The 10,263-nt window shown below is 39.4% G+C and overlaps 1 protein-coding gene across 1 annotated transcript; it reads left to right on the forward strand.

The window, feature by feature from the left end:
* The first annotated feature begins 8,488 nt into the window (after positions 1-8,488).
* On the forward strand, positions 8,489-9,076 carry LOC148880572 (PRA1 family protein F3-like). The gene has a single exon (XM_088976665.1). The coding sequence runs from the start codon at positions 8,489-8,491 to the stop codon at positions 9,074-9,076; it is 588 nt and encodes a 195-aa protein (XP_088832791.1).
* Positions 9,077-10,263: the final 1,187 nt, after the last annotated feature.

Consider the following 10,263-nt stretch of genomic DNA (forward strand, 5'->3'; position numbering starts at 1 on the left):
TTAGTAATTAGGTCTCTTCACCTAAGTCAAGTATCGAGATTTGCGTCAAACGGTGGAAGGTAGTAATAAAAAATGTGTGTGCATATCAAATTTAGGAGTAAAAATTCACTATCGAAAATGATAAGAAAAATACCCGCCTGATTTCAAAAATCAATCTTACCTTATCGAGACAGTCTGCAAATGGAAGGGTATATAAGATTTTTAAGCCAAGTTTCTGTAATATTCAAATCAGAACAGTTTTACCCCTTAAACCCAATACTAATCTATACAAAGTTTGAGAATTCTGGAATTAGGATACTTGGCATATTTTGTCAAGGATGATCTTGCAATGGGAATGATTTCTTTACTCAATGTAATTTTAAGGCCGCATTGCTAAGGGACTAACAATGGTTAAGTTGGGGGTGTGATAACTCTATATTTTGATGCCTTAAGGGCATCATTTTAGGGGTATTTTAGACCTTAGACTGACTAATTTGTATCATTTTTTCTGATTAAATTCAATGTTGTGACCTCTAAGGTCCCTGTGCAAATTCTAGGTGAAAACTAGAAAATTTACAGAGTTTTCTGTAGATTTTGGGAAGCTGGTGAGAAATCCAGCTAAGAGAGGGGGTGTTTTGTGAAAAACTAAGCACAAGAGGACGCCTCCTATCTGCTAAACCTAGAAAGGCGCCCCTCCTACTATATTAGCATACTCCCCTCTCCTTAGCAATTCCTAGGGCGCCTCCCCACACATTCTATTCACCTCTAACAAATCCTAACCGCCCCTAACTGTTAAATCTTCACCTTCCACTCCTCCCTAACATATAATCTCAACCATCCAAGCCTTAGAATCCTCTCATACCCTTAGATCTTCACCTTGCTATCTCCACCCTCCATTCTACAGCGCCATCTCTTTAGCATTCTAACCCTAAGGCGCCTCCTAACTCCTAATCCCTACCATTCAGCCTTTAGCCACTAGATCCCAGCCCTCTATTTCACTCTCTATCTCAGCAACTCACCCTAGGGCGCCACCCACTCCTTTTAATCTCTATCTTTCAGCCCTAGGCGCCCAAATCACCAACATTCAATCCTAGGAGCTTAAATCCCAGCCCTCCATACTTATAGGCGCCCTCTCCTTTTCACTCTAGCCGTAGGATCCCTCTAGTTTAAGCCTAACCCTCCACTTCCTAAACCCTAGGGGCGCCCATTTTCTACATAAACCCACTAACCGCCCCTCTCTTTCTCTCTAATCCCAGTTTTGTCCACCCTTCTCTATTAAAAAGACCTTAAGGGCCCTGGAGAAGGGGTTGGTTAGACCAGTTCACAAGGCCAAGGCTTCTTGAGGGGTTCAAGGTTACAGGAAGGAGGACGCCCAGTTCTTGTTAGGAGGGGTTCCTGCAAGCAATTCGTCCAACCTGCAACTGCCGCCACTAGAGCTGATCCACCATTTTTATTTTGTTTTATTTTCTTTCTTTTTGTTATTCGGTTTTTCTAGCAATTTAATTTCTGTAATTTTCAATTTTGGCTTGATTTAATTTATATTTTTCATTGTCTTTTGCATATCTAAATTCATTCAATTCAAGGCTAAGGTGTCTCGAGGGATTCGAGGGCTGAACGGAGGAGGAACGACTTGCTGATTGTCTTCCCGGAAAGCTACCGCCACTGGATCCGAATTTCAACATATTTTTATTTATTTTCTTGTTAATTTTAGTTTTATTTAATTTCTGAATTTTATTTCTTATCTTTTTCAATTCTGAATATTTAATTTCAGCTTTAGTAAATTTTATTTTCTTATTTTCCACAAATCTCAAATCTGTTTTCTTTTTCTTATTTGTTTGGAACAAGATAATAATTTTTAACCTTGCTTCCCTAAGGATTCGACCCCTTCCTCACCACTAAACTACGTTCTTTATTTAGTTTTGAGGATTGGAAAAATATAAATTATTAAACTGGTGTCCCGATTGTTTGACGATGCATCCCGAGCTCCCCACGGGGGTCAATATGGGGGAAGGGGAATTGGCAAAATGTGCAAAGATTATAGATTATAGTGTTGGATCATGGCCTTTGACCTATCTAAGTTTTCCCCTTGGAGCTAACCCAAAAGAAGTTGGTTTCTGGAATCCAATCTTAGAAAAGTTCTCCCAAGATTACAATGATAAGCTCAACAATAGCCAACTTACCTGTCTACCATTTGTCAATTTTCAAGGCTCCAGTTAGTGTGTCCAAAAGCCTAGAGAAGATGATGAGGGATTTTTTGTGGGAAACAGGGGAGGAAAAGAGAAATCATTGGATAAGTTCGGAGGTTGTGTGTTGGAGCAAAAAAGGAGGGTTAAGTTTAGGCAATATACAAAAAAGGAATTTAGCATTACTTCGGAAGTGGTTATGGAGATTGCCTAAGGATAGGGACAAATTGTGGGCTAAGGTGATAGTGAGCATTCATGGGCTCTTAGACAATGGATGGGATGCTAGTCTACTGAAGGCAACCCGAAAGACACCTTGGAAGGCTATCGATGCAATTTTACCTACATTCATCCCCTACATCAGGTACAATCTATGTAATGGCAATGACATAAAATTTTGGGAACATATATGGATAGGCACCTACACTTTAAAGGATCAATTTCCTTCACTATATGCCCTCTCAAGCCTTAAAAATGAGTCAATTTCCAAATTCTGAGTTCAATCTTCTTCAAATAATGGGGTTAATTGGGATTTTAAGCTTTCGAAGGGGTATCAAAGATTTAGAATTTCAGAATGTAATTACCCTATTACAACTGTTGGAGGGAGTCTTTCTTGAGCCAGCTTAACTTGATAGTCAAATCTGGACATGTATTGCCTCTAGCTCCTTTTCTTGTGCTTCTTTCCCCAAAACTTTGTTACAGCCCTCCCCTAGCACTCTGCATTCTTTTCCTGTGAAAGAGGTATGGTGCAGACCTGTCCCGCCAAGGATTGCGGCTTTTTGTTGGGAAGTTGTACATGGAAAGATTAACACACTTAATCTTCTTCAAAAAAAGCAGCCCAATTTGTGTCTATCCCCTCATTGGTGTGTCTTTTGTAAGGCTGATGGTGAGAGTTTATATCACTTATTTGTCTCTTGTTCTTTTACTACTTTGGTTTGGAAATGGTGCTTCTCCTTGTTTGTGTGCAGGTGGATCCCTCTTGTGAGTGTACAAAGCATGTTTGATGCAATAGCGTTTTCATAGACAAAAAAGAAGGGAAAACTATGAGTTGTATAAGAGCTGCTACCTTGTGGACAATTTGGGAAGAGAGGAACTCAAGAACCTTCCTGGATAAAGCAAGAAGTAAAGAAGAAGTTTTTTAAGCAATCAAATTTAAAGTGGTGCACTGGATGAAGTCCCTGAAAGGTTTCTCTAGTGTTTCAGCAACTGATATATTGAGGAACTGGATGGCAGTGGCAGATTCTTCTACTGTTATGGCCGTCACAATTCATCATTGGAGCCCACCGGACAGGGGCTTTATTAAATTAAATTTCAATTGTAGTAGCATAGGAAATCCAGGTCCCTCCGGCATTGGAGGTGTATTTAGAGATAAAAGGGGCAGAATTATTGCACTATATTCTGGGCCAGTAGGGGAAGGAGACTCATTGAGGGCAAAAGTCATGGTTGTAATGGAAGGCATACAAAGGGCAAAAACTTTGCACATTAACAAATTAAGCGTGGAGGGAGACTCAAAATTGGTGATCAACTGGCTATGATGATGGAATGAAAATGTGGATGTACAAGAATGAAAGGAAGAAATTTAGATGGTTAACTAGAGAAGTGGAAGTAAGGACAGGGTGGGTCAAGTCAAGTGGAGTGCAAATGCCATAGCTGATTCATTAGCTAAGGGATGGAGAGAGATTCATTGTTTTGGGCACAACTGTAAGGGTTTTGTGGGGAGAGAGAAGAGTTTTTATCTCTTGTGAACTTAAACTTTTTTAACATTCTGTACTTACCACTTTCTTCTCAGATTAATATAATTGATGTTATTGATCAAAAAATTATGCATTAATACGAGTTACATTTTGTGCCCTCACAATTAAAGACGGAGTTCCACTCTCATTCACACTTTTAATAGTAGTATAGATTTATTAATGTCATATCCTTGCTAAATTATGAATATTTAATTAAATTGTTTCTTACTACTTAAACCCATGTCCTTTTTGTCCTTCAAGCCCATTCAACTTGTAATAGATCAACCAATTCAATGCACTACTTTCTCAGTACAGTTTTCTTTTTTGTTAAAAAAGAAATAAAAAAGAAAAAGCTTAGAATTTTGAAACACTTCCAGAATGGGGCATTAACCTACTTTTCCCATATATATTATGGCATTCTTTTCAACACTCAATTGAAATAGAAATATAGAGTATAGACTAAAAATGTAATGAGCATTTTAGTCATTTTAAATAATAATTTGCGATTATTCAATTAAAGAAGTGGTATCATAGATCTTTTCATTTTTTCACCCAGGGGAAATATTAGTAAATATACAAAAAGTAGGGGAGGGTTTTAGTAATTATCAAATGATTGGGGTCTTTTTGGCTTGTAGTCGGATTAGGAATTCCTCATAATCAGAATAGGAATCAGAATGGTCTATTCCTCCTACCTATTTGGTTCAAACAGAAATTAGAATCAATATTAGAATGGATTCTCATTCCCAAGGGAGGAATGCCATTCCACCAGGAATAGAAATAGGTTCTATCCAACCAAACGGTTGAACCATTAAGATTCTATTCCAAATCCCTATTCCCATTAACCAAATTGGCCCTATTAAATTTTCCTTTTATTTATGCACTTTAATTTTCTGTTATAAATTTCACTCTTTAATTGTTTATATGCGTGCACCTGTGCCCCAAACCCAATAACTTGAGCCCTTTAAAATTCTAGAAGTCTTCCTACTTGGATTTTGCATCAAGAAAAGGATTTGTCCTACCCATGCATCCAACAAATTAACGCTTGGGGAAAACAAAGAATAATATTCAGAACACTTTATTTTTTCTAGTTCAGGATTTTAAACAAACAAATGCAAGGCATCGAAGTAGACTCTTCACTCTCAAGAATTCTGGAATAAAACACTTGTCCAAGCGAGAGATCTTGGTTGGGTACCTGCTTTCTGGCCTTAACTCGGATATACAGACCTAGAACGCTTCTTCATTTGCACCAGTCGTACCATCCATCCCTATAAAAGATGAGGAATCCATCATATATTGCACCAATCCAGTCTTCACCCTCCGATATTCCTCTCTTCAAGAGAGACCCACCATCTTCAATCAACCGAAGATGGTTAGTTACGTAGCCATACTCGCAGCTTCCATGGCTGGCGTCCTTGTAGGTGCAGGCATCAATCGCGCCATGTCCAAAACCTGCATAGAATTTGCGATCCCCACAAGCGCAGAGGTGGCGGCAGTGCGATTCATCAGGAACACTCGTTGTTCATGGTTTCGTTATGCTTTTACGATCTGGGCTATACTATTCCTGAGCCTTCTAAGAGGGCCTTTTCTCTTATGGAGCTTAATGTCCATGACTGTGGGTGTCTGCATCAGGGCGATGACGTTCTTACGCAATGGGAAGGAGATGGCGGAGTTCAACTCAATGGAGATATTCTTGACCATGTCTGCATCCTTTCTGGTCGTCATCACCGTCGTTGAGCTCTTGTTCACCAGTGCTGCCGTTCACCTCCTTGTCTCACTCGGCGTCGGCTTGCCTCTAGTTCTTGCTCATGCTGTCTTTCGAGTAAGGGATTGATTTCAGGATTAATCAAGTGAATTCAGTTTGTCTCATTGTCTGGATCAATTTCCAAGGCTTTAAGCTTGGCTTCCCGTCCAGGCCATAAGTCAATAATATTTTCATGGTAATATCATATTATATCAATGATAATATGTTTTAATCTTTGTATCTAAATTGAGTTATAAGGCATTTAAAGAAAAACAGTAAAGATTTTTCATCTTTGGCATCGGTGCTGTATGTGTGGGTTGGAGTTCTGACAAAAGGGTGGGAAATGTTGCTGTCAATTAAGATGTTTTTAGGGGTAAGAATAATACTTTATGTTTGGTATCACTGTACTTTATATATATTTTTAGCACTGGCACTCATTATAAGAATTTCACGTCACTGCTACATTATGTTTTCGTTGCCAGCAATGAGTTCTAAATTGAGAAAACATTAAATTCAGTGTTGCTCCAAATCACACTTTCTTGATTTTCAAGACCTGTGTTAAAATACCGTTTTTTATGAAAAAACGATTTTAAACATGTTATCATTTTCTGAAACACCAATTTTTCCAACATAACGTTAATGTATCACCGTTTTCTGGAGCAATGGCATCAATGCCAAACACTGCCACAATATCTATATTCACAGTCAAGGCTGGATCTGATGCAGATTGGGCTTGGATGGACCAAAACCCAGACCCAGAAATTTCTAAATCAGACTAAATTTTCTCGCAACACTTCAGCAGGATTGTCTCTGTTAGGATGCAACTTGGGCAGGCTGTGCTGGATTTAAGGTCAATCCAGGCCTAACACTAATACTTGGATTTAAAGCCCAGGCCCAGGCTAAACCCAGGGTCAAGCATGATCTAGTCAATTCAAGCCCAGCCTGAACTAAAATTCTGCATAGGTTGGGTTTAAGCTTGGCCCGGGCTCGTATGAGTCAGTTAGCTCTGATGGGCCTATTAGATCAAATATATTAAAAAAAAAAATACATTGAACTATCAATTAGAAAATTTGTATATTTTGTGTATATTGTACCAGGTCGAATCCTATTTGGTTTATTTAAGGGTTAGGCCCAGTTCCAGCTCAAAAAATGAAAAACGCTTAAGATTTTGGGTTAGGCCCAGACCATCCAAAATTTTGGATCAGTTCAGGCCCGAGTTGGGCTCGTGTAAAATTGCAGGTTGCAACTCTTAGTCTACGTTATAACCTTATCCCATATCCAATTCTCCAATAGAAAAAGGATGGAATGGAGGAGAGACGAAATAGATTTGGTCCTCACAAAAGTTGTACTCACATTATTCTCACAGCCCTTTTTTAACCATACATTAAGAACATCTCCCAATGAATAAAAGGAGACAAGTATAGAGATATTTCCAATGCACGGTTGAAAGTGTTATAAGAACGGTGTGAACACAATTTTGTGAGGACTGGATCTGTCCTCAGAAAAGATTTGCATTTGGTTTGTGGACAAGACCAGAATCAAAATCAGAATTGGAATTAGAATCATCTGTTCTCAACACCTATTTGGTTTCCGTCAAGAATCAGAATCAAATTTCGATTGTTGCTGTTTGGTTCAACTAGAAGTTAGAATCGGATCGAATCAGCCAAAATTTTCAATTCACCGGCTGAAATGAAACTTTCAGCCATATCCATCTACAGGAAAAGAACACCCAAAACTACCATAAGAGACATTGTGCCTTTTGAGGTGACTACTGCGTCCAGGCCAATGTGCACCAGTTCTAAAATGGAGAATGGAGTTATTGTAAACTCAAAAAAAAACCAGTTCTACGAGGAGCAGCTAAATCCCAGATTTAATGGGATTGTACCATGAAAACTCGATGCCGACTATTTAGAGATCCCTAAACCTTAAAAATTGTATTGGAAAAGAAAGAAATATCCAATGCTTCCAAAACAGAGACAGAAAATTTTGGGAAGAATAAAGCAGAGCAAAATTCAAATCCTTCTACTTATAGCCCGGGATTCTTCAAGCTTGACTTGACTCAACTAGATTTGAACTATGGAAACGTGGAACTTCTCCGGATCAGTTACGCACTTGAAGAATTCAGCAGGCAGATTGGAATCTTGGGAGAGAGGCAGAGGAGAGAAAGATGAGAAAAAGAGAGAGAGAGTGTGTGTATGTGCATTTTTGTATCTATGTCGGTGTTAACAGAGATCAGAATTTTGTCCAAAAAAACACCTCTGAACTAGGCGTTTGTCATTTGTCAAAAAAAAAGTAAATAGTGGAATGGGAATGGCATTCCGGGGGAGGGGTCAGGAATGGCCATTCCCCATATAAGGGAATTACATTCCGCCCATTCATTCCCATTCCGGTCAACCAAACATCGGAACGGAATGGCCCATTCCGATTCCGATTCCAGAGTCCTATTCCCTCGAACCAAACGGACTTTAAGGCACTATGAATAGCATGAAATGGTCAAATACACTGACTTGTCGTTGTTTTCTTTTTAATTCTTGGTGATTAGTAATTGAATGACTAAATATCCAACCCAGTTAATTGACTTGACTCAAGGAAACCAGCAATCCTATAAAGTAGAAACGTCTACAAAAGACTTGACCAAGCAACCGGGCCGCCGCCAATGAGGACTTCCAGTCTTCCACCTTCAAAGTTCGTCTCTCTGGCTCAGCTGCTCAACAACTGGAATATCAACCCCCTCTCGATCGGCTCTCCCCTCCCAATTAGTTAAATGTGACCAAGGATGAATTCTTCTTCTTGCAATTGCACTGAGACTCTGAGAGAGGAGACAGCTGGCTCTTTAGTTCCTTGTAGTCTCGTCCATGGCTAACTATGGAACCATCCATAGGCTATCCAAAACTTCTTCCTCCATAGATCATGCTCAAGTGAAGGTAGATGATTTGAGTCACAAGGCCCCAAAAGAACTTGTGCTTCTCCGGTACATGGCCATCCCCTCTAGCCCAGAGGCAGCAGCAGTTCGAATCATCAGAAACTTAGGCTACTTCTGGGTTTATTACACTCTCATCACCTGGGTCATACTCTTTGTGAGCCTAGTGCCAAGACGTCGACTGTCTTTGATCTTCCTGGTGGTGATGACAGTAGTGACATGCTTCTACCTTCTCTTGTTGCGAGCATTCCCCAGTTCAATAATCCTGCACAATAAGTTCATTGACAGGCGACTGGTTTTGGCCTTAATAGCCATCATCACCGTGGTTGAGCTTATCCTTACACGCGCTGCCATTCACCTTCTTGTGTCTCTTGCCATCGGAATTCCCATTATTCTTGTTCATGCAGTATTACGGGTTGGTGATGATCTTTTTGTGAGTGAAGAGGCTTCTGCAGGAGGGGAGTTGGTTCCGCTGCTGTCCAGGACAGCTCCTCCTGATCATGACTGTGATTTGCCAGCTTAGTTCAGTCTGAAAAGAAAAGTACTACAGTGGTTCTAATTTTAGATTGGGGAGTCTTATTATATGCATGAAAAGAAATATATATATTCACAATCAATGATCAGTTTGAAATATATAATGGAGAAGATCATTAAAGTGTAGTCTGAATTGTGAAATATGCTGTGTATTACAAAATTGTTTTTTATTTTTATTTCTTCTCATGTTTCATTCTCAAAAGAAAATGGAATTTCTGAATCTAAGTTCTCTGGTTATACATGAATTCTTTCCCCTTCTGTTACTCGGGCTCTTCTGTTTGCAGTGCAAAATCTGGATGGAATACAAAATTCATCGCACCCGGTTTGGTTTTGCATCCATTTGTTTCTAATTGTGATTTGCACTCCTATCTCATACAAAAACTTGTACTTTTGTCTCATTTGCACTCATTGGTACCTTAGTGCAAATTTTATATCTCTAAAACTTGTGTAAAATTTGCACTACCTTCCTCTTATCTCACTTCTCTCTCATATAGAGATGGCAACTTCATCTGTTCCCAAGGGGCCCATCTCACCCTTCCCCGATTGGGGCGGATTTTTTTTACCATTTTTTGGTGTTCAGGGAAAATCCGAAACTCTAGGATCGGGGACAGGGCAGGGATGGTATTTGTTCACCTCACCCCGATTATATATATAAAACAGTTCTAGGTATGCTTAAAAAATAAAAATAAATTAATTAATAAGTATACAAGTGAAAATGACAGGAGCAAGATGGGCCAAAGTCGGGGATCCCCTGTTCCTCGGGGATAAGGATGGGGTTAAGATTTTTAGCCCCGCCAAGGTTTGGAGCTGGGAATTTGAATTCTGGGTTGGATACGGAGCGGGCAAAACCCGGCCCTGCTCCGCCCATTGCCATTCCTACTCATAAAGTGGGGGCTACATCATCTTGCCACCAAGGCCACTTCCAAACCAATTAAATAATCTTGCACCCACCTTTATTGTTCGTGGAAATCACATCATTAATTTTACTTCTCACATTCAAAATAAGACAGTCAAATCTAAAGCAAAAGTAAACCAAAATTTACACTCAATCTATTTGTCTTATTATGCATTTACACCAATTCAAATGAAATTTGCACTACAAACTGTCTGAGCCTCAATGAAAAACAGATTTCGGATTAGCTGAACACTTTGGCTGTTCAGCTGCCTGTGAAACCA

Source organism: Nelumbo lutea, chromosome 1 (assembly GCF_056320005.1).
Source record: "Nelumbo lutea isolate HS-2025 chromosome 1, American lotus-T2T, whole genome shotgun sequence".
Classification (NCBI taxonomy): domain Eukaryota; kingdom Viridiplantae; phylum Streptophyta; class Magnoliopsida; order Proteales; family Nelumbonaceae; genus Nelumbo; species Nelumbo lutea.